This window comes from Neltuma alba, unplaced genomic scaffold (assembly GCF_004799145.2).
Source record: "Neltuma alba isolate B1F8T4 unplaced genomic scaffold, ASM479914v2 tig00011756_pilon, whole genome shotgun sequence".
Classification (NCBI taxonomy): domain Eukaryota; kingdom Viridiplantae; phylum Streptophyta; class Magnoliopsida; order Fabales; family Fabaceae; genus Neltuma; species Neltuma alba.
In genome coordinates, this window is record NW_021636384.1 from 415671 (window position 1) to 442491 (window position 26821).

Genomic DNA, 26821 nt, shown 5'->3' on the forward strand with positions numbered 1-26821 from the left:
TTAGACTCAAATTATAAGGTTCATATCTTTGACTTCAGGACAGCCAAGCTGTTGTATCCAGATTCTAACAATTGGATCTCATTTGCTAGTACCTTTAGCTATGCTGTTCCAAGTGAAGAATCTTTTATGCTATGATTTTCATTACTTTTGAGTTTGCATGATGTTATGTTTCATGTTTGCATTACTTAACAATTAAAAATTTATCATTCACAATGTTTCTTTCATGATAATTTTTTTGGTTTTGTTATGGAACTTGCTTACACAATGGAAGTGATGAAAAAATATGATGTTTATAGCTTTGGAGTGTTTGCTTTGGAAATAATTATGGGAAAGCATCCAAGAGATCTCATAATGTTGTATTTCTCATCAGCATCTTCTAGTACAACACTGACAATAGTTGCTCATGATTTGGATTTGAAGGAAGTATTAGACCAAAGGCTATCTTATCCTCGAGGCTCAGTGGCTGAGAAGGTGATGTTGATTGCAAGAATAGCTTCTACTTGTTTGAATGAAAATCCACGTGCTCACCCAACCATGGAGCAAGTATGTAAAGAGCCTGCCATGCCAAAATCACATATTTCTGGTTCCATCCAGGGCTTCATATAAGTTATGTTGGAGATCTCAACTGAAAATAAGATCATCATGATGTGATGATGTGTGATGTATTATTGTCTTCATACTTAAGCATTTTCTTATGCTACTCATGTGTAAAAATATAAATACTTGACAGTTATTTTTGACCATACTTGATAGTTTATAATCATTAAATATGGAGGTGTCAAATATTTGCATAGGTAATGTTTGAAGGTAAATAACTATCAAATATTCGATACAATACTTGACGGTTTTAACTAAAAACCGTCAAGTATTACGGCCAAATGCTTGATAGTTATTGGTCAAAACCATCAAGTATAAACATATTTGACGGTTTTGATCAATAACCATCAAGTATGTTTTCAACATACTCGACAGTTATTTACTATAACCATAAGATATATTGTATATTTGATGGTTATTAGATACAACTATAAAATATACCCATAATACTCGATGGTTATATCAAATAATTGTCAAATATTGTAGACCTATTTTTTGAAAAAATGAGGTGGCTGTTGGCTACTATTTTAGCAGCCCCCCTATGTTTTGAAAACAGAAGGGAGCAACAGAACAAAAAACATATATACATCAATCAAGCTAGTAAATTAGAAATTGAAATTGACATTATATTTTAAGAAATCAAAAGTCATACAATGTATATAAAAAGAAACTTGGACAAGAAGAAGCAAAACAAAATTTGTCAAGTACTAAACCAAAACCAAAATTAGCTATTTACAAAAATCATAACAAATTGTTCAAGTATCAAAACCAAAAGCACAAGATATTGAACCATGATAAATATAACAAAAAAAAAGTAGATAAATACCAATCTCATTGTCTATCTATTTTGTGCCCATTGATGGTATAATGCCATTACCAACTCTTCCACAACTTCTTCCACATGACTGGACAAATATTGAATGCAATATGTATCCGTAAAGTACTGTATGCAAGAAACAAAGAAATTGATGATGTTAGGTATAAATGTATAATTAATGTACGTATAAATTTAATTTTGAATAAATATATGTTACCTTAATAGGGATTATGTCAGCACTGAACTTCATGACACAATATCCACAATTTGAGCTATTGTCTAGTTACAATGGGCACTACAAAGAAAGAGAAAGGAAAATATATTAATGATGATATAATGATAAACTATATTTAGTTGAATAGTTAATGGTGATGAATACCTTTACTTTTTTCTATGGAAACACGGAATCGAATAGGCTGCCTTTGATTAGGGGGCATGGTAAGCCTTAATATGTGCTGAATAGCCATAGAGCTTTGAGAATACAATGAAATTAAATGTTAGTGATTGTCAAAAATTAGATAAAAAAGAAATTAAATTCAATATAATAAAATATGTTTAAGATACCTGTTAAACAGTGATTATATAAATGGTTGGTTGGTCAAATATTAAGAGAATCAAAATACCAAATTTTTGGCTTAAAGAGATTGACCACAATTAGCATCCAGTATCCCCTAAGTACAATAAAGATAATAAGAACAATTAGAAAGTATTATAAAATGAAAAAATTTAAGAAAATTTAGTATACTTACCCATAGCAGTAAGGTGCAAAGTGTCCCTATTTTTTTACTGCCCTTGAAATGAATATATCGGTTAAATCCCTCGATAAGTCTTGCTTCGTATCAGGGCTGTAGTCGGCAAAGGTATAGGGATTGACAAATCTAAACTTTTCATCAAGGTTGCCAGGAACAATGAAATTCTTGTAAAGGTACCTAATTACCTAAACAAAAATATCAATATAATAAATGTTCTAAGTAATTAAGTATTTAATTATGGTTTGAGAAATACCTTATATAAAAGTTACAGGCATTCATCCCAACTATTTCATAAGCTAAAATTTCTTTCAATAGATCATTTGTGACATACTCAGATACAACTGTATCATAAATATTTATCCCATAAAGACTTGGGGCACAAGAAATACAGGGTGCTCAACCTTGCCCACAAGTCATACACATAATCTGTCCATAAAAGTAACACATGCAACAAAGTCTTGTGGCCTCCAGCCATTCTTATAGCACTTCATCAAATATAGTCATCCAACAACCAAACAAAAGTAAGTATATGTCAATGAAATATGGGCCTTAAGATGGCAATATGCATAACATGCCCAAACCAAAAGAGGGCTACTATGATATCCACACCTATGCCTCCAGTTGCTTCCTTTCATGCCGAGCCAAACTAGATATTTCTCTTGAAAAGCATTGATGAATAACAGGATGAGACAATTAAGTCCCAGTAACTAACTATTAATTTATGACATACACAAGTAGGATAGCAAGTTGGTGAAGTAATGCTTAAATATAATTTAAAGTAATAAATGATGCTTTAATAGATACAACTACATGAAAAGAGTATGTCTCACCATCCACAACACAATTCATACAAAAGTACACTTATGCAATAACACCATGAAATATGCCTTCCCATCACCCTGCTCCTCCTTATGACTCCTTGATAAGGACCCAGACTTTCTGTGCTGCGTAACTTGGCCAAAGGTCACCCCATTCACATCTAGCAATAGACCCCCTCCTATGTCTACACCGCCTAAGAATGGACTATAGTGCAAGAGGTATCTATCCAAGAGTTCATTCTCAAATTGGGCCCATGGAAAAGGAAGAACTATAAGGGTTTGACAAAAGGCCAAGCACTATGATCAATGGTGTAGGCATGCCGTGCGGATTTCAAGAACAATTATCCTCCACATAACATAATCCCAACCTCCACATATGAACCCTATGCATAGTCACAATATAAATTAAAAATATCATAAATTTTCAAAGTAAGATGATATAATTCCAAACAAAGCACAACGCATTTCCCTTTTATTTAATAACATAATATTAGTGTATCAAATTTAGCACTTCAAGAAAACATAATTGCTAATAAAATACAACTCATACATAATTAAATCGACATACTTCCCCCTCTACCAAAATTTGTGATATAAGAAAATACATACTTTATTTATAGATATACTTTCACAAATTAATTTGAGAAAATAAAAGCATAATAAACACCTTACAATCTAAAGTATGTATATAAAATAAATTAACCCTGGTTATCTCTACTCCAAGCTTAACCTCATAGCTTGAAGAATAAGAGCACAAATGACAGACTTCAAAGTACAAGATAATCTACAAATAATATAGATACAATTTAATTTACATACAAATAAATAACTTAAATTATATATAATTTATTATTATTAATATATATATATTTATTACCCAAAAAACTCTTGCTTTAAATAACATTTTTCCTCCACCCAAATAACTCATTCAAATTATAAATAAGTATTGATTTTATTTAATTTTGTAAAATACTCAATTTATAACTTAAGTTTTCAACTTGAAAATTTTCCAATAATATATCCTTAATTTAGTTCACATTTTAAATCGATTAAAATCTCAGTTATATATTAAATAACCTAATTAAGTTATTTAACTCAAATCTAATTAGTAAAAACATTCTATATGCCTTGAATAATACATTTTAAGCTAAAATCTTAGTTTAAAATTCTCAAAACAATCAATGAATAAATATAAACTGATTAAAATTTCTCAGTAATGTATCTTTAAATTTCTATGGTCATATATTGTCAAAACTCACTACTTACTCCGTACTCAAACCGCAAAATTTTATTTAAGCATTATAATGATACTATTAATATAAAGCTCTAAATATATAGGAAATATTTATAAAGAAAATCTAATAAAAAGAAGTATTTTTATGTACCTAAATGATCCTCAAAGCTTATATGTACTTTCCAGCTCAGTATCCTCACTCTCTCTTTTCCTGTCCGCCTCTCGCTCTCTCTTTCTCTTCTATCTATCATTTCTCCTCCTCCCATTTATCCTTCCTACTCAACCGTCTCTTCTTCATTTTCCTTCTTCATTTATTAACCACATGCCTCAAATTTCTTTCTTCAATAGATGACCCCTTCCCCCAAATTCTTCTTCTTCTTAAATACCCTCAGCTTTTCCACTGAATTCGGTGGAAAAGCTGGGTGTTTTTTCTGGGTGTTTTTTAAATAAAATATTATTATTTTATATTATTTTATTATTATTTTTGAAATAATAATAAATTTTTAATATTAAGATAATATTTTGGATGTTATAGTGAACACGATAATGACTGATTTTCCAATAGACTCTTCTTTCCCTTAGACTAACAAATATATAATTACAATTAAAACAGATTTATAAATTATTTTAAATTAGCTAAAGGTTTCAACATATACACACACACACACCCCTTTTTTAAATGGTTCTAATGTAATAAGACATCCAGGCCAAGCAACAAAGCTACCCATCGCTTAGGCCACTGTCTCTACATCTGGGGTAGACACAGGAAGGGCATGGTTGCCATCTATCATGGAATTCAACTGTATCCTTACATGATCAGTAGGGAGAGCCACATTATGAATCATAGTTTCTCTCAGTAAGTTGAACATGCGACCTGTGGTGATGGTGTGATGTCTAGGGCTATCTGCCCTACACTAGATGTCCGTTTCACCCTAAGTAAACATATACATTTTACTTACTTTGTTTTGAAAATAATTAAGTGTTATAATATAAACATAAGTAGTATTATACCTTAGATAGAGAGGGGAATATGTAGCTGTCTTTTCCACTTAGGCTAAGACTCAAAGCCGGCTGTGGTGCTTAGCCCTTGATCAATTGATCAATCAGGAACCCTTGTACTTTGACCAGCTCTTTCAACCAACGCGTTTCCTCCTTCAACTCCATAAACTCTATTGAAGAAGGTGCGTTTGATGTTGAGAGCTTTTCCTTAGCCCCAAAATAAGCTTGCTTCGTGACTTTGAAGCCAACACCACTAAGATGACAGGAGTGGTCAGGATTCCCCAGTGCTATCCTTAATACATCTTGATCATTTGATGGATTGCTTCTTTCTTAGGAAACCTCTTGGGACATAGCTTTCTATGCAGCAAACATTGTTAGTATTGCTACTCTAAGGTATTAATTAAACAAGAACGTATATTAAAACTTACCATCCTATCGATGATCTCCTTCACGTGAGGATTATTAGTTTATCCATCTTTATTTTGCTTGGACAATGCCCATAGCGTTTAACGAGATACAGTAACTTTTGATCTCTTCTTTTCTGTTACTTCTTTCTCAAGGCCTACATACCCTAAGTGTCCTTTCTGATAGAGATATTCATTCTTCTTCACCCTCTCCTTATGTTGGGTTTTTAATTCCTATGAAAACAAAGAAGATTTAGGTGAATACATTAAATATTAAATATAATTCATTTTAGAATTGAGAATAAATGTTACTTGAAATTTCTTTTTATGACGTAACTGAACAAAAGAAGGTCAATCCTCTTGTTTGACCACTTTCTATACTCGTTGGCTAAGAAAGGATCCTTCAAATATTTTTTTGTAACAAAATATCTAAATGAGTGTAGTACTGTCCCAACCTTCCTCAAAACATGCTTCTTTTTGCTCTCATCAATGTGAAATCCTGACCACAAAACATAGAAATCAAACCATTAGTTTGAAGTATCTTATGAAAAAATCAAATTTGAACTATCATAATAATATCTTACCAATACATCTTGCTAGATAGCATCCTATACTGCACGGTATACCTTTCTCCAATGCTGTATAGTGATTAGCATGGTGTTTCTTGCCATAGCACCAATATAACTGATGAACTTATTGGATTTCACAACTTGTCCCCTCTTATTCTACTACATAACAAACTTTTTTCCCTATGACCTCACTTTGACCACTTTTTTCATGACACAAAGCCCTTTCTATCTATGTTGTGCCTCTTCCTGCAACTGCTGCTCTTATTCAGTGGCATTGGTGGACTGAGATGGATTATCAGTGCTAGATCTACTATCATATGCTATCTGTAACAAATTAAAGCATATAGGATTGAATGAGTGAATAAAATAAAGTCATTAGTAACATAAATGAATCAAACATAATCAAATCAAGTAACAATGTAGTCAAACAATAAAAAAGAGAATATATATAGTCAACTAGCTCTTTTCCTCTTTTTAATTTTAGCTTTTTGTATGTTCTTCTTAATTTGAATTGTTTTTATCTTTCTCTAAAGTACTTTTCCTTTCTTTGAAATCCATATTCCTTTATTATCATCATGCCTGACGTATATGGATTCATCTATATTTGAAAGATCTTCAAGTGATGTCCCTTGAAATGGATCATCTTCATATGTGTTGCCTTCATATCCCATCTCCTCATTTGATTGGTCAACAAGATAATAGACCATCCTTTTGTAGCATGATTTGGAACATAAAAAACTTGTCTAGCCTGAGAAGCCAAAATGAAAAACTCTTCTTTATACCCTTATTCAAATTTAACTGTATGAATCCTAAGTCATCAACCCTTAGTGCATTATCATTGTCCACCCACTTGCAATTGAATACTGCAACCCTAAATCCAATGTAATCCAACTCTCAAATATGCCCAATCACCCCAAATTATGATATACTTGTATAGATAGGAATTTTATCTTTGGTAGTCGATATACGCATGGTATTAGCTATAATGGTTACACTAATGTTTTGCATGTTACTTTGATCATCCTGCTCTTTAGTATAGAAAGTGAACCCATTGATGAGGTATCTTGTGAAAAAAAGGTACATGTTTACTTGGTTCATTTGCCAAGAACTTGTTTTCTCATAAATTAAACTAGGATCAGCATTATAATTGTAATGCACGTGCTCTTTCAACCATGATATAAATCGTTTATTGTATGTTTTGGCATACTAACTTTCCAATTTATTAGGATTATCTCTCTTAAGCTCATTAAAATGCTGGTCCATGTAGTCCTTAATCTCTTTAGTGTTGTGTAATGCATAGAGATGTGCTTGCTCCCACTATTGATATGAGATAATAACAACTTTTCTCCCCATAATCCCTTTTCTACCTATTTTTCCGTCGTACCGAGATACTGGTATCCCAATATCACTTGTATTTTTTAAGTACTAGGTAGAAAATTCAACAACCTCTTCACAAATATAGCATTCTATGATACAACCCTTTGGTCAACTCTGATTTTTCACATACCCTTTACATATCTTCATGTAACGCTCAACTAGATACATCCATTTCAAATAAGCTAGGCCACACAGTTGCACTTATCTAACTAAGTGAACAGCTAGGTTGACCATGATGTCAAAAAATATTGGAGGAAAATACATTTCAAGCTCATACAATGTTACTATGATTCGATTTTACAACCTCAGCAATTTATTGGGATTAATCACTTTACCGAAAAGAGAATTTAAAAAAACATAACTTTGTGATTGTACCTTGCACCTTATCAGGTCAAATAGTTAATATTATGACTAGAATAAAGTTTTCCAATAACACATGGCAATCATCAGATTTTAAACCCTTCAGCTTCAAATCCTTAATTAAAACAATGTTGTTAATGTTAGAAAAGTAACATTGCAGCATTTCAATTGTAGCAAAAAACTCACAAAAACTAGTTTTCCCTTTTAGATACTATGTGAGTAGCCGGAAGAAGAAATATACAAGTTCTCTTATCCTCTAGTGGCAATTCCTCCCTTAACCCCATCTCAATCATGTCTAACCTCGCTTTTATACCATCCTTGGTCTTCCCTGGAATATAGAGTAACATCCCAAAAAGAGTTTCATATACATTTTTTTGAATATGTATAACTTCAGGAAAATGCCTCACATCCAGGGTCTTCCAATATGGCAACACAAAGAAAATAGAAATCTTCTTCCACTTACTCATCCCAACATGCTTAGCAAAGGGTTTGCCAAATTCACACTCTATATCTTTCACCTTATAAAAAATATCCTCCCCAGTCAACAGTGTAGGTGCCTTACTTTCTTTTGAATTCTCATTAAAATATTTTTTGAAATGCCAATAAGAACGATCACGATGCAACCATCTACGGTGTCCCATATAGGAATTTTTCATACCATGTTTCAACCTTATTGAATTTATGCCCTCTTTACAAACGGGACATCCAAGTTGCCTCTTAACGCTATACCTTAACAAATTACCATATATGGGAAAGTCGTTGATTGTGCCAAACAACAGGGCTCTCAGCTTGAATATTTCTTCCTTATATATATATATATATATATCATATACATCAACTCCACTCTCCCATAATAGCTTCAAGTCTTCAATCAGTGGAGTTAACTATATATCTATACCATTCCTTGGTTGCTTTCACCTAGAGATTATCATAGACATCATGGAATACTTGCACTTCATGTATAGCCATGGAGGAAGGTTGTATATAAACAAAATCACTGGCCATATACTGTGGGTACTGGTTTGCATGCCATATAGGTTCATTCTGTTAGTAGCTAATGCAAGGCATAGATTCCTCTCTTCTTTTCTAAGTTCAAGATACTTAATGTCAAACTTCTTCTATTTTGGAGAATTAGCAGGATGCCGAAGCATGCCATCTTTAAATTTGACCAATTCTATTAATAATTATGTGGCTTTCACAAACAGACGGTGGAACACTCTTAAGAAACCAACACTTAACACATAGGTAAATAATACTATTGTGATTATCAGCATACTCAACTGTGAATTTAATAAAATATTCTATGTCCTCCCAATATTCCTTTGATAGGTAGTTGATAAACATCCATTTCTTATCTATGGTCCCTATATAACATTAACCATTGGGAGGGAAATATGATCAGTGACTCAAACATGTTGAGCAAATTAAACAAAGATAGGAAATCAATGAGTCACAATTAATCAACATGTTACCCTCTTTAATTTTAATTCTATTATTTCAACTGTTAACAACTAGTAATTTTAACTAACTGGGGTTGGGTCTAGTGGAAGGGGTTAGTCCCTTACAACCTGACGAATCAATGTTTAAATCCCCATTGGGAGAGGTGCCCACATTTAATACCCGACAGTACCTCGAATAGGATTGCCTCTAATAGGAGGATACATATGCTTTAGCAAAAAAAACTAGTAATTCTAATCATTAACAACTAGTAATTGAAATAAATAAACTCATGTGCCATTCCATTTGGGAAAAAAAAAAGTCAACAGCATAACAACTTAAAAATGAACATTTCTAGGCTTTATGCCCTATATTTAAACTATATTAACTTCAAAAAAAATTAATAAATAGCAAACTAGCAACATGACAATATCATAACTAATAACAACATTCATGAAAGAAAAATAAAGCCACTAAATTCCAACTAGCTTGTATGAAAGTTTAATTCTTCATGCTAAAAACAAATTTCATTGAATTTAGAAACAATGCCATCTAAATTCAATCATGTGCCATTGTAATTGGAAAAAATTTGGCAGTATAATAGCTTAGAATGAGCACTTTTTAGGCCTTATGCCTTCTCTTTCCACTATTTTAATTTCAAAAAATAAATCTTTCCATACCAAACTAGCAAGACAATTATTCATGGAAGTTTAATTTAGTCTAAATAATATCTCATGTAAAATGTAATCATTCAAACCATTAGGAATAATGCTTTAACATAACCGAAACGATTTCATTCAACTAGAAATCAAACCTCACAAACCATAACATGTAACTCACAATTCGGATAACGTAATAAAACTTGTAAACGACATATAACCCACTCAAATGAACCAATATTGAAGCGAAGAACAGTTAACAAATTAACCCGTCAATCAACAATGAAATGAAGAAGAAGAATAAAAAGAAGAGATGAACCAAAGCAAATGGCATTCATTATAAACCCAAAACATTTTTAAAACACTATAGAGGAAGAAGAAATGTGACAAACCAATAATTCGAAGTAGAACCACCTCCTATATTGTCCTAAAATGCGAGCACGATTGTAGCAGCGAACAACAAACTCGATGGCAGTAAAGGGGTGAAGAGGAAAATGACAGTTATATTTATGGTTTGTGAGGTTTTAAAAAAGGAAATATTTGATAGTTATTCCTAATAACGGTCAAGTTTTATCTTAAAATACTTGACAGTTATATTGAAAAACCGTCAAATATTCCTCCACAAAAATATACTTCACGGTTTTTCTTCAAAACTGTCAAGTATTTGAAAACAATACTTAATGGTTATTTAAAACCATCAAGTATTTGAATACAATACTTAAAAGTTATTAGTAATAACCATCAAGTATTTCTCATGTGCCTCTTATTTGATAGTTTTTAGAATAACCGTCAAGTATCTAGCGTCAAATATTTGTAAATCTGTAGTAGTGTGTGTGTGTTGACTTATTTTATTTGTTAGCATTAACTTGCAGTTAACCTTTGGTTTATAAATCTGTGGACATCCCTAGAAAAGTTTCATCCATCCAATCCTTAATATAAGAGCTAATTTGACTTTTAATTTGGTCCTAAGACTCCAATCCTCTTGATCTATCATATTTAATTTTCTTTTTTAAGGTAGTCCTTGTAATAGTTGTACATGTTAAAATTTTCATTAAATGTTAAAACTAATACATTTGATTAGTAATGGTATTTTAGAAAAGACATCACGTATTTAATACAAATAACTAATTTAACAAACTCTCTTAATATACTCAAATCAGTTAACTAGCTCTTATATTAAATAGTGGAGGTAATATGACTTTATATATATAAAACGAGGGTATTTACGGCCATTTTGATAGATCATGTACTTATATCCAAGTTTAAGTTAAAGTGTTCTTTGATAGTTTTTTTTTGGGGCCGAACGTTCTTCCGATGGTTGTTTCACAATTTATTTTTCTTTTTGTATAAAATAGGGCTTAGCCCAAAAAAAAAAACTAGACTAAATGGGGATTAAATCTCAAGGGCTCCTTGTCCGCAAGGCCCCTGAGATTAGTAGGGCAATCATGTTTGATTTACTCGCTTTTCTTAGAAAGACATTAAAAAGTCAAATATTGAAGTACATGCACATTATTACACCTCCGATTCTATTTATAAGCTTTAAATTTGGCAAAAAGTGTGATCTATTTTATAAGCTTCAATTTGAGTTGATTTTAACATTTAATGTATTTTTTTCAATGTTGCCATTAATTATTTCTCTCTTATCATATTTTTTCACATATTCTCTTTCATCCTTTTTTTCCATTTATTATACGAGTATATTTGAAAGAAAAAATATATTTTTAATATATTTATTATTTTTAACTAATTTTAACTAATTATTCATTATGCGTAAATTAGTTATTTCAAGCTTATAATAAGGACCGAAGGGAGTATTAATTACTCCCTCTAGTCCTATATATAAACTTCAAATAACTAATTCTTAAATAACGAATAATAAGTTAAAATTAGTCAAAAACAATAAATAAGTTAGAAATATAATCTTGTTTTCAAATATACCCTTATAATAAATAAGAAAAAAGAAGAAAGAGAATATGTAAAGAAACATGATAAGAGATATCATGATAAAAGAGAGAGAATAAATAATTAAAGGTAAAATTTTTAAAGAACTGCATTAAATATTAAGACAAACCCAAATTGAAACTTATAAATTGAACCACATGCCTCCTTAAATTTGAAACTATATATAAGACCGGAATGTTAATTTTTTCTTTAATTTAACCCTTCTAGTGAATCAGTTTTTTTTTTTTACCAGCTAGACTAAAATAGGTTATTTTGAAAAAAATTAAATGGGTTAGATGAGCTTGTCAACCTACAATTTGAGATGGTTTGCCTCCTTTAACCTGTCTAACTCATATTAATGGTCCTTATAGTGCACTGATTATTAAGAATTCTAAATTTTGAAAATTTGAAAAGCACTAAGGTCCTAAACGATAACAAACAATTACTACAACAATAAGTTTTATCTTAGTAGATGAGATTGGCTATACCAATTACATGACATTATTGTGTTTTATTAATTACCAAATCTTTGATTGTGTATATTACTCCCTATGGTCCTTTTTATAAGAGCATGATAACTAAATTACATAGTTTAAGAAAACAATTAAAATTAGTTAAAAGTAATAAATATGTAAAAAATAATTTCTTTTTAAATATACCCTTTATTTATGAGTGGGTAAGTAAGAGAGAAAAATAGAATAATAATGAGAGAAAGTATGAAAAAGAAGATAATATGCCAAGTTGTCAACCTTTCAATTAATTCAATCTATAAAATCAATTAGAGGCAAAAATGATAAAAACACATTAAATGACAACTCGGCATATTCGATCTTTTCAATACTCTTTTTTTAAAAAAAAAATATTTTAAGTACTGCTAATTGATAGCTTTTTTTTTTTGCCAGTCTATTATTTGATAGCTTAGTACTCCTTATTTTATTGTTTTAGTACTGAAAAAAAAATTAAAGGTTATTGCTAAACGAACATGAAAACGAATATTAAATATATAAAAGATGAAAAACTTTTAAAATGAGCACTGAAAATGTTATATATAGATGATGAGTACTAAAAATAAAAAGTTGATTATTACTAAAAACATGAAGGAATTGTTTCACCGAAAAAATGAAAGCATGAAGGAATTAAATTACATCATATAAGTCATATGTAGATTAAGCTTAATTATTCAAACAAATTGTGAACACATTATTATCTATGAGTAAAGTGCAGATTTGGGCATCCTCAATGAAGCATATCAGTGATAAATTTCTCCACATGTATGATTAATTGAAGAGACCCCACTCTCTCACAGACATCAGTTGATTTTTCCATCTTTGAAGAGTCTTTCTCTTATAAATGGCCCATCCACTACTCACGTATTAATGCTTAATTTTCATGCCGTCCAAGTCGCACGTTGAGAATAAAGTCCTTGGAGGACGCAGAGGCTCAGAATTATTGACCATATTCTTCTACTCTTCAGTCAATTTTTTTTTTTGGGCATTGGAGAGATTAAGTAAGTTGGCCCTGTGAACTCACTAGGATGAGGACATATTTTCATATTTAGAGAGCACTTACAAATATGCTTTTAGATTACTCACTAATAAGGTCATCACATCAGTAGCAAGATTTGAACAACCTATGATCTTGTGAATTATGAGCCACTTTCTTACCAACTAGCTAGTTGGTAAACAGAATAGTACACTATTTTCGTCTGTTAAATTGAACAAACGAATATGACATCTCATATTCGTCTGTTCAATTTAACAGACAAATATATTACATTATATTCGTCTGTTGGTAAACAGACGAATATTCAGTTTCTATCTACATCTCCTTCATCTACGTACCCCTCAAAACAGATGAGAAAGGACCTTCAGAACAGGCGAAAATGACCTTTTTTCTAGTAGTGTAGGTCAATTCTTGTTAGCTAATTTTCAGTCAATATTCACACAGCACCATCATTATTTCTCTTCTCGGGTTTCGGGTTTCTACACGTAAAAATATGGACTTCAAGAAGAGTGCTTGATTAGCTTAAAAAGAAAGAAAGCCTTTTTAAAACAGTTAAAACCCGATTATTAAAAATCAACAAATAATTTCTCTCTCTTAATTTGTAGTCTTCAAATTAATAATAAAAAAACTAATAGTTGGGTTATATATTATATTAATCATAAATTCCTCAATTCCTAGGATTTTCTCTCCGCCAAATATCTGATCTTTTTCCATAAGTAATACACCTGTTGATATCCCCATCAATGGGAGAGAGTTCTTGTGAAGTGGCAAGGCTGATCAGGGTTCCTTCACTATATTTCTTCCACATATCTGTCATTATTTTTGACAAACTATCAAATGCCATAAATAAAAAAACAATAAAATAAATTAAAGTAACAAATTTCATAAATATAGATGTTCATAATAAAAGCTCTGATATTACTTTTAAGAAAGATTTTTTACATTAATTTTGGGACAAGTGTAACAATTTTAACATCAATTAGGAAGAATTATATTTTTAACATCATTTCAAGGGAGACATGTAATCCAGTGATGTAGTTTTTTAAACGTTTAACAACATAGAAGATAATTTCTACGTTATTAGTAAATAACCGATTTAAAAAAAATTATTTTTGTATTTAAAAGCATTATTTTTATCTTCTGCCCTAGATATACTATTGATGGCTAAGTAATTTATTTTAAATTCAAAGTTAAAAGAAATGACTTAATAATCATCAATAATATACTTTGTGTAACTGGAATAAAAAGCACTGAATAAAGTGCTTGAATGTACTGAAATTCCTTTATTACTATTGCATAATCAAAATTGAAGCATATAATGTTCCCTTCATTTCATTCCAAAAACAATATCATAAGGGCCTATTTGATACACAGCATTGGAAGAGTTGGTACTAACATTGGCACTGGAGTTATTCATTTTGTCGTGTTTAATATATATGACAACTTCAGCAATCCTAAGCAACTTTTATCAATTCAAAACATATTTAATGATTGAACTAATATTCTTTAGTTTGTGGAAAAAATTATATTATGGACTGGAAGGATTTTTTTTAAACTAATTTTTATATAATATCAATACAAACATTTTATCTAAAAACTCCTGACTAAATGCTATTTAAACGTTAAAGGCATCAATCCCATTTTTACTTATAATCTCTATCTCAATCCTAATTCATCAAATGTCAATGCTGTGAACCAAACAAGGCGCCAAGGTCTTCATCTAGGGAGTGACCATTACGCAGTTTGTACTACTATTTTACGTTTTAACGAAGTCTCCTCTTATAATACGGCCTGTCTCGTGCTAATTAAAAAGGCCCCTCCAGACATTGGCCCAAATGCTTCTATCATTAATTAAAATGGTCCATCCACTCCTACTTTTCAAAGTCTACTTTTCAAAGTCTTTCACTTTTGTTTTCTATAGCAACATGATTACCTGGTGAGTTGGTTTCTTGCTAAGTAGCTCCAACTTGCCAGTTACAAGAAAAGTCCACAATTAGCTTGACTACATGTATAGCCACACATGTTGTTGATTTGTCTATCGAAGTCTCCTCTTATAATACGGCCTGTCCCTCACTAATTAAAACAGCCCCTCCATTCCAATACATTGGCCCAAATGCTTCTATCATTAATTAAAATGGTCCATCCACTCCTACTTTTCACACTACAAAAAAAAATTTGATTAGCAACGGAAAAAAAATTCCATTGCTAATTTCTGATGGAAACAAATTCCGTTGCTAGTTTTTGACAGAATTACGACAGAAATTGTGTGGCTAATTTTGTTGACGGATTAGCGACGGAATTTCTGTCCGTCACTAAATTTCGTCGCTAATCTGTCAGAAAATCCATCAATAAATATTTAGGGACGGAATTTTTTCCATCAAAAATTTCGGTCGCTAATTCCATCACTAAATTGTTTGTCATAGAAGTTTTTGTTACTAATGTCGTCGATAATTCTATTTCGTCGCAATTCTGTCGCTAGTCACTAATTTTAAATTTCATTATTTTAAATTATAATCTTACAAAAATTTATATAATGACAATTAAGAATATAATGATTTAAAAAAATTTTAATTATAAAATAAATTGATATATTGTCGAGTTGGTGTTAATAAAGATATCGTCATCATTCATGTCATCATTAGGTATATACTGAAAATAGAAAGACAATTTTTTAGAAAACTTGTTTATATTTCATTAAAATAAATTCCTATTGATTATTAATAATAGTTAAAAAATATAATAAGAATATTAATAACTTTTTTATACAAACTGATATAAAAAAGAAATAATTTTATCATATGTACAATATATTGAAATATATAATATATGATAGAAATTCAAAACCAAAAAATGAATTTATATGAACGCAAACTAATATTGAAGTGAATTTTGAATTTCAATCATTAAACAATAAAATTTAATCATGATATAATTAATACCCATGAGATAGATTGTTTTTTGTCTTCAATACAAAAACAAATGGTATATACAAAGAATTTTAAGAAAATAAATTACATAGGATATATATATACAAGTAGGAGAATACTGTTTATCATAATCTATTCGAATCATTAATTTTTATATAAAATAATTTATTAGATTTTATTATAGCAGTTATTTTTTGAATAATAAGATTTTTTGACTAATTGTAAATGATTTTCTTCAAATATATAAAACACATATAGATAATTTAATATAATGTAGTATAATACATATATAATTAAATTGTGTATCTTATCAATGTTAATTAAAAATAAATTTAAAAAAATATTTATAAAAAATTTATTTATGATTTAAAATTCAAATTAGTGTCGTTAGAAATTAAAATTATATTAAAAATATTTTTTAAAAAAATAAAACATTATAAAACAAATAGTAAACAAATATTTAAAAAAATTTTGTTATGAAAATAATTATGATTAAAATTATCATATAGTATATTTTTAGTTTTTAATAATATATATGTATATATAATTGTTTTTGTAAAATAATATTATATATGTATATATTTAATTTTACATAGTAAGTTAACAGGTTCATTATAGCTCAACGGGTAAAGCCGCACATGCGCACAGATGAGGTCCGGGGTTTGACCCATGGAGAAGTCACTTTGAGGAGGGAATTATCTGGTAGCGACACGTGGCAGGCAAAGGTGACATATGATGTGGCATGTAAAGGTGAGGTGGCAATGACATGTGGAGATAGTCATCGGTGATGACATGGTGATTGTTAGAGATGCCGTGTGGTGTTTTATTTTTTTTTTCAAAAATCGGATTAGTGATGGAACAAATTCCGTCACTAATTCCGTCACAAATCCGTCGCTAATTCCATCGCTAAAAGTATTTTTTTTTGTGGTGTCAAAGTCTTTCACTTTTGTTTTCTATACCAACATGATTACTCGGTGAGTTGGTTTCTTGCTAAGTGGCTCTCACTTGCAAGTAACAAGAAAAGTCCACAATTAGCTTAACTAGATGTACAGTCACACATGTTGTTGATTTGTCTATCGAAGTCTCCTCTTATAATACATCCTGTCCCTCACTAATTAAAACGGACCTCCATTCAATACATTGGCCCAAATGCTTCTATCATTAATTAAAATGGTCCTCTACTCCTACTTTTCAAAGTCTTTCACTTTTGTTTTCTGTAGCAACATGATTGCTTGGTAAGCTGGTTTCTTGCTAAGTGGCTCCAACTTGCCAGTTACAAGAAAAGTCCACAATTAGCTTGACTACATGTACATTCACACACATTACTGATTTGTCTATCAAAGTCTCCTCTTATAATACTGCCTGTCCCTCACTAATTAAAACAGCCCCTCCATTCCAATACGTTGGCCCAAAAAATGGTTCTATCATTAATTAAAATGGTCCATCCACTCCTACTTTTCAAAGTCTTCCACTTTTGTTTTCTATAGCAACATGATTACTTGGTGAGATGGTTTTGCTAAGTGGCACCAACTTGCAAGTTACAAGAAAAGTCTACAATTAGCTTGACTACATGTACAGTCGCACACACTGTTGATTTGTCTACCATAGGCTGTTTTGGCAAATAAATCGAAATCATTATAAATAATCTAATGTCTTAAATATCTTAATTAGCTAGTTTGCATACAGAGGCACGTAGTTTTGAGAAATGTCATGTCACATCAGTTACGCACCCACTTGCTAGTAGGATACTCAATAAACAAATGCTATAATTCATCTCTACACCATTCTCGATTTGCTTAAAATTTCCTTAATGGCCATGGGGTTCCTGGTCAAAAAACTTTCTTTTGATCATTTGTAAATTGTTAAAATTCATTTTGTCAATTTATTTTATAGACATATACATACAACATATTAAAATTTATCTATCAAAATCAGTAGAACAATTGTTTTTAGGTAGACACTAAAGCAATAAAAGCATTTATATATATAACTCTCTCCTTTAATCCTCAATGTAAGACCTAATTAACTAATTTAAGTAAATTAAAAATATTAGTTAAATTAGTTAATATGATATGTTTTTTTTTAAAAAAAATACCCTAAGTATCCTTCTCAATTCCCTCCTTTTTTTTCTCCTACTTGATCATTACTGAGAGAATATCAATATGGTTAATTGGAAAAAATTTGATAAACATATGAAATAGTTCTACATATAGGACTAATATTAACTCTAAAATTAGGTCATATATTAAAGATTAAAGAAGTATATAGTATATAGTTGTAAGTGCATAATACATTTAAAGTATTGATTTAAATATAAATCCTATGAAAATGGATATCATTACCTTATTTTATTTTTTATTATAAAATGATACATTTAATGTTTTGAGATGTTAAATATTATATTTAATCATATATATTTGTTAGTGAGAAAAAAATATAAAAAGTCACACTAGCTGAAAGTATGACTTTTTACGACGACAATTGAACTTGTTGTTGAAAGTCACTTTATTTAAGTGGCGACTTTAATAGTTACCGGAGAAACTCAAACTTTTAGTCAGTAACAACTTCAATTATCATCGCAGAAGGTCACACTTTTGGTGGCGACTTAAATTATCGCCACTAAAAGTCAAGTTTCAAAGACAACTTTTTAGAATCGTCACTGAAAGCCAGTTTTTTGTAATATATTTTAATATCATGAAGATCAAAATTAGATATAATTTCATAGTATATGTGAAGTATGTATTAAAAACTTAATAAAGTTACGAATATGATATGTTAGTCATTAAATTGCATTTTCAACAGTAGTTTCTTGTCTTAGACAAAAAAAAAAAAAGAAGATTAAAAAATGAAGGTAGTAGTTTATGTCGTGGCCTACTGAGATCATGCAGTTTGAACTGGTTCTATTAGAATGAAGACTCCCTTGTAATACGCCCCAAATGTGTCCATCACTAATTAAAATGGCCCCGCCACTTCTACATTTCAAAGTCTTCCACTTAGAAAATATAAGTTGCCCGAGCTTGTAAGTTACGGGAAGTCACCACTTAGCTTATAATTTCTTCTCATGCACAGTCACACAAGATGTTTTGGATATTTCTGTGGTTGAAATCAAAAATCTAGCTATTTCCTCCATTGATCCTTTCACTGTGTTTCTTAAAGTACATGGCTAACAAAGCAAAGTTAAATGATGATTTAATAAAAAAATGTACATGTGCCAAATTCAAAATTGAGAAAAAGTACGCATACTTGTAAAATGGCTTCCCCCCTTAAAATTCATATGGAGATTAAGCTCAACTATTCAAATTAAATGCGAACACATCATTAATTATCTATGAGAAAAGTACAGATTTCGGCATTACTTTCTCAAGATGTACTATCAATCATCAATTAATTCAAGAGGCCCCTAACTCCCACACACATTAACTGATTTTTCCATCTTTCAAGAGTTATTTTCAAGTCGTCCAAGGCGCAAACTGGAAATAAAGAGAAGACCAGTCTTTCTTAGAGCACTATCACTATTTCTCTCCCTTTCTACACGTAATATTTCTTTTTCAGTCCTTTCTACACGTAAATGGAATTTAAGAAAAGTGGCTTGATTAGCTAAATATTTGGGAGGAAAAACAAATTGAGATTTTATATTGAGATCAAAACAAATTTCTGAACTAGTTTTCATATGCAAGATTGTAGGGAGTGTATGTTTAGTTTAGTTTTTAATATGAATTTATTATAAATAATTTTTCTATATATTGTGCGGCTAGCAATTGAATAGGACCGGGGGAGTATTATTTTAAAGTTATATCATGAAGATTAATATGAAATATGATTTCAGACCATATGCAAAGTTTGTATTAAAAAATTAATAGAGAAGGTTAAAATGCTAAGCCAAAAAAGAAAGTTAAAAATATGATAATTTTTTTAAAAAAAAATTGAGGAGGCTAATCACAAAGTTTAAGATCGATCAGCGAAATATAAATTTTAAGGGTTTCACTTGAAGGATCAAATTTTAAGTTGGTTTGGTTTTTTCAAATTTCAATTGTTTTCGTATAAATTGAGTTTGTAACTAAGATTGCTCATTTTGATCCCAAATGGCAAATGGACCTTTGGGATTTTTTTTTGGCAAAAATATTTTTATCTGTTAAAAGATTTAAGTACTAATAAATATAGGGAAAATGACATAAAAATGACATTTAAACTTGAAAATCCCAAATGGTTACTTGAATAAGTAAAATTCAAATTCTTTTTTTAAAAAAAGAATAAAAAATAAAAGGTAATATGGTCATTTCAAAAAATTTGTAAATCTCAAATTGGTCACATGTACTTAAATTAGAATTTACTTATTCAAATAACTATTTTGGGGTTTCAAAGTTTAAGTGTCATTTTTGTCCTTTTCTCATAAATATATGACACTTTTTTGGGCCAATATATAAATACTTTTCATATCATGTAAGTTAAGTATTACATTCTTTCATACTATAATATTTATTAACAAATAAATTAATGAAGTCTCAGCGATAATATTCTTCAAATGTCATTATTAGAATTGCACATCCACTCCACTTTTCAATGTCTTTCACTTTTGCTTGATAAAATGATCACTAATAAGCTGTTCTCTTCTTCTTTAGTTGCCCAGCTTGCAAGTTAGAAGAAAGTCCACAGTTAGCTTGATTACATATACAGTCACGCACATTGTTGATTTCTCTATCATATGCTATTTTGGCAAATGAATCTGAATCATTATAGATAATTTAATGTTTTAAATATCTCAATTAGCTAGTTTGCATACAGAGGCGTTGTTTTGAGAAATGTCAAGTCACATCAGTTACACACCTACTTGCTAGTAAGAATACTCAATGAATAAATAATGACTGTTAATTCATCTCCTTATATATATCTCTCACTATCCCTTCATTTACACCATTCTCGATTTGTTTAAAATTTCTTTCATAGCCATAGGGTTCCTCGTCGTTAGAGAATCTCAATTTTCTGAGAAGCTAACACTTTGGTGGGTGCTATTAGTTGGCTTTTTAATATTGTTCCCATTTCCTATTTCCTCTTTCATGACCTCATCATTAAACAATGAAGTAAATGCTTTGCTCAAGTGGAAGGCCAGCCTTGACCACCAAAACCAAACTGTGTTATCATCATGGAAGGATAATAGTAGTCCTCCTTGCAAATGGGTTGGAATTGCATGCAATGAGCTCAACTCCATTGCCAATATATCTCTTCCAAATTTTGGACTAAGAGGTACACTTGATAGTCTCAATTTCTCATCCTTTCCTCATCTCCAATTCATACAGTTGCAACATAACTCATTTTATGGGAATATCCCTCCCCAGATTGGCGAACTATCCACACTCATTTGTATAGATTTTTCTTATAATGAGTTCTCCGGTAGCATTCCAACAAGTCTTGCCAACCTTTCCTCAATCACCTTTTTTTATTTTAGTCATAATGAACTTTTTGGAACATTTCTAGATTGGATCACACAGTTGACTAGGATTAGTGCTATGGGCATAGGTTATAATCATTTCAGTGGCCATATTCCTGAAGCTATAGCAAATTTGACTAACCTATCATGGTTTGAGCTAGGAGGCAATAACTTTTCTGGTCATATTCCTCCACAAATTGGTAGATTGATTAACCTCCAATACTTAAGATTTAGTGGCAATCAGTTTACTGGCTCTATCCCCCATGGGATTGGAATGATCAAGGGACTTGTGGAATTTGACATGTCAGAGAACTATCTCTCTAGTAGCATCCCTACTACTATCGGAAACGTGTCCAGTTTACAAGGACTTTATCTTTATAATAATCAAATCTCAGGGTCAATTCCACAGGAAATCAGGAAACTCCATGCTTTGGGAGTATTGCAGTTGTCAGGCAATAAAATATCGGGATCAATCCCACCATCCATAGGGAACTTGACCAATCTAGCCGACCTCAGTCTTTTTCAAAACAACCTTTCTGGATCTATCCCTTCTAGCATTGGAAACTTGACAAAGCTCTCCATGCTAAAGTTGTTTCAAAATAAACTTAGTGGCAATTTTCCATCAGAAATGAATAACCTTACAAAATTAGTAAGCTTGCAAATTGCATACAATAATTTCAAAGGCCATTTGCCCCAAGACATTTGCCTTGGTGGACTGCTTATTGCACTCACTGCAACTAAGAATCAATTCACTGGTCCAATTCCAAGAAGTTTGAAGAACTGCTCTAGCCTTATTAGAGTCAGGCTTGAAAGTAATCAACTTACAGGGAATGTCACAGAAGCTTTTGGTGTATATCCACACTTGGACTATATTGATTTAAGTAATAATGCACTTTATGGCCACTTATCACCCACATGGGGGCACTGCAATAACCTTACAAACCTTGGGATCTCTTATAATAACTTGTCAGGGGGCATACCACCAGAACTAGGTCAGGCAAAAAAGTTACAGCGACTTAATTTTTCATCAAATCACTTGACAGGAAATATTCCAAAGGAATTAAGCCGCTTGTCATTATTGAGTGAACTTGGTCTGAGCAACAATCAACTTTCAGAAAACATTCCTATTGAGATAGGATTGTTGACGAAACTTGAATAGTTAAGTCTAGCTAACAATCACTTAAGTGGCTCGATTCCAGAACGACTGGGAGGGTTGACCAAATTATGGGAATTAAACATAAGTGGAAATAAGTTCTTTGGCATTCCCATTAGTTTTGGTTGATTGCAATAGCTTCAGTTTCTTGATCTTAGTGGAAATTCATTTGCTGAAAGAATCCCAGTAATGCTTGGAGAGCTACGACGACTGGAAATGTTGAACCTCTCATGTAATAATTTCTCTGGAATGATTCCTTCATCTTTTAATGATTTGATAAGCTTGACTATGGTTGACATATCATACAATAAATTAGAAGGTCCACTTCCAAATATTTCAGCCTTTCGTGCAGCTACAATAGAGAGATTAAAGGGCAACAAAGGCTTATGTGGTAATCTATCTGGCCTACCAATTTGCCCAACAACAAATTTTGACTCAAGCCATTCTAAGAGCAGGAAAGTGGTGATCTATGTTGTATCCTTTAGTTCAGGAGTTGTGATGCTAGTAACATTTTTTGTTGGGATTTCATATATTATTTTCCATCACAAAGCAAGGAAAACAGGAAGTCAAGAAAGAGAAGTGCAAACTCAAAATTTGTTTGCCATATGGAGTTATGATGGGAAATTAGTATATGAAAACATTATTGAAGCCACAGAGGATTTTGATGAAAAATATCTCATTGGGAAAGGAGTATCTGGAAGTGTATACAAGGCAGAATTATCCACAGGTCAAGTTGTAGCAGTGAAGAAGCTTCATTCAGTACCAGACAGGGATATGTGCCATCAGAAAGCTTTTATGAGTGAGATTAGAGCCTTAACAGGAACTAGACATCATAATATCATCAAGCTATATGGGTTTTGCTGGCATTCAAAGGTCTCTTTTTTGGTTTATGAATTCTTGGAAGGTGGCAGCTTGGACAAGATACTAAGTGAAGAGACACAAGCAATTGTATTGGATTGGAGTAAAAGAATCAAAGTTGTTGAAGGCGTGGCTAATGCTTTATACTATCTTCATCATGGATGCTCACCTCTGATAGCTCATCGTGATGTGTCAAGCAAAAATGTTATTTTAGACTCAGATTATGAGGCTCACATCTCTGACTTCGGGACAGCCAAGCTTTTGTATCCAGATTCTAACAATTGGACCTCATTTGCTGGTACCTTTGGCTATGCTGCTCCAGGTTAAGGATCTTTTATGTTATGTGATTTTCATTACTTTTGAGTTTGCATAGCGTTATATTTCATGTTTTCATTATTTAACAATTAAAAATTTATCATTCACAATGTTTTTTTAATGATAATCTTTTGGTTTTGTTATAGAACTTGCTTACACAATGGAAGTGACCGAGAAATGTGACATTTATAGCTTTGGAGTATTGGCTCTAGAAATAATTATGGGAAAGCATCCAAGAGATCTCATAATGTCATGTTTCTCATCAACATCTTCTAGTGCAGCACCAACAACAGTTGCTTACGATTTGGATTTGAAGGAAGTGTTAGACCAAAGGCTACCTTATCCTCGAGGTTCAGTGGCTGAGAAGGTGATGTTGATTGCAAGAATAACTTCTACTTGCTTGAATGAAAACCCACGTGCTCGCCCAACTATGGAGCAAGTATGTAAGCAGCTTGCCATGCCAAAATCACATATTTCTAGTTCCATTCCATAGCTTCATATAAGTTTTGTCTGGAGATCTCAACTGAAAATAAGATCATTACGATGTGATGATGTGTGGTGTATTATTGTCTTCATACTTAATGTGTTCCCTTAGTCTACTTGTGTTTTACCTTTTGAATAAAGACCAACCCGAAATAATAATTAAATATTGTGTAATTAAGTTCATTAGTGATGTGTTATTAATTTATAGTTTCTATTACATATTTTTCTAATCCTTGATTTGATAAGATCAATGTTGCACGTCATCATTAACAACTCCAATATATGACTAATGTATGTGTGTATTACCCAGTAAAGTAATTAATTCATATTCAAGGAAGCGTCACCCAGAATTGATTTGTTTAGCAATTTTATAATTTTAAGGAACTTACTTTAAAAACCACATTGTAAATCTATTTATTTATCCTCCATCTTCAGCTATTTGCCAGTCCAATCCAAGTACTAGAAGATCTTCATCTTCATATCCTTCTCTATCATCGCAAACTAACAATAAAAATTTTTCAAACACATTGTAAAATTTTAAACCATCTCTAAACAGCAGTGACGTAGAATGAATTTTTTATTTCTAGTGCAATAAAAAACTTCTCTTTTCATATAAGTAAGCAAATGACTTGTTTAGCAATTTTATAATTTTAGGGAACTTACTTTTAAAAACACATTGTAAATCTATTTGTTTATCCTCCATCTTCAGCTACTTGCCAGTCCAATCCAAGTACTAGAAGATCTCCATCCTCAAATCCGTCTCTATCATTGCAAACTAACAATAAAATTTTTTCAAACACATTGTAAAATTTTAAACCATCTCTAAACAGCAATGACGTAGAATGAATTTTTTATTTCTACTACACTAAAAAACTTCTCTTTTCACATAAGTAAGCAAATAATAATCGCTACGCAGTTATGTCCAATATTGTTTTGCTTTAGGTTCTTGACAATATTTATAATAGAAAAAGCTCTTTTAAACTTGTTGCCATATAGATAGTACTCCTCCGATCCTTAATATAAAACCTATTTAACTAATTTAATTAGATTAAGAAAATTAGGTAGGTTAGTTAGTTACAAGAAATATGACATGTTTCTCTCTTCTACTTGATTATGGTTGAGGGAGTGTCCATAAAGGTAATTTAGAAAAAATTGATAAATATGAAAAATAAGTTTTATATATGGGACCAAAATCAACTCAACAATTAGGTCATGTATTAAGGACCAGAGGAGTATCAACTACTAATTTCTTGTTACCATGATTATTCTGTGAAAAAATTTTCAAATTGACTATTTACTGCCAAAAGTTCTAAGTGAGAGAATTCCGAAGAACAAAATTGAACGAAACAAATTAGATTATATTCTTATCCAATGTTAAAAATCAATAAATTTCTTAAATGCATGCTTGTGCCAAAAAAGAAGTTTTCAAGTTATATCTAAAATAAACGTAGTCAATCACAAAGGATTAAATAAAATAATAAATAATGCTAAATATAGATATGTGATGTGCAAATTAAATACATGATATGTAAACTAAAATACTTAAAGTATAATTGTATATCTTATATATATATATATATATATCTGTGTGAGTGTGCGCACACACATATATGTGAAAAAATTTAGGTGACATGCATATTGAAAACAATAAGAAAAATGAAGAAAGGATAAGAAATAGAAGGGGGAGAAAAAAGAAATCAATAACATCTAAGCATGAAGAGGGAAAATTTATCTCCAGAATGAATACAAATATGAGATGTTCAAAAGTTGGGGGCTAACAAACACATCAGCAAACTTAAAGATCAATTAAAAAAAAATCAAATCAGGTTTCCCATGTTGCTCCTCACATTTTAAATTTCATCTTAATAATGCATGTTGGGAACTTAAAGATAGCTAAAAGCAATGTAATTATGAAAAGACTTGCAATGCCTGTTATGCTTTTATTATTACTAGAAAGTGTCTATCTCTTTTCACTATGTAACTATGAAAAGATTTTCAATACCTGTTATCATATTACTTATACTTTTGAGATACTTAGCATGATTTGTGTTGCAAGCATCAAAGTTATGTTTTAACTTGGATAATAATGTTGAATGACTAATGATTTGTTGTGGAATATAGATCCACATCAAGCTATCTATTTTGATGATTGGCCCTTATTCAAAAACTTGTGATATGTTGTGTATGCTAAAC

At 30.9% G+C, this 26821-nt stretch overlaps 1 protein-coding gene, 1 long non-coding RNA gene and 1 pseudogene across 2 annotated transcripts; 2 read left to right on the forward strand and 1 right to left on the reverse strand.

The window, feature by feature from the left end:
• The first annotated feature begins 264 nt into the window (after nucleotides 1-264).
• LOC114717605 (MDIS1-interacting receptor like kinase 2-like) lies at nucleotides 265-606 on the forward strand. Its single transcript, XM_028902814.1, has one exon. The coding sequence runs from the start codon at nucleotides 265-267 to the stop codon at nucleotides 604-606; it is 342 nt and encodes a 113-aa protein (XP_028758647.1).
• Nucleotides 607-10953: 10347 nt separating this feature from the next.
• On the reverse strand, nucleotides 10954-22856 carry LOC114717584 (uncharacterized). The gene is made up of 3 exons (XR_003737726.1): nucleotides 22784-22856; nucleotides 19371-19380; nucleotides 10954-10965 (listed from the first exon to the last, which is right to left on the reverse strand). It is a non-coding gene; the product is annotated as an uncharacterized LOC114717584 (long non-coding RNA).
• LOC114717582 (MDIS1-interacting receptor like kinase 2-like) lies at nucleotides 21871-24824 on the forward strand (annotated as a pseudogene).
• Nucleotides 24825-26821: the final 1997 nt, after the last annotated feature.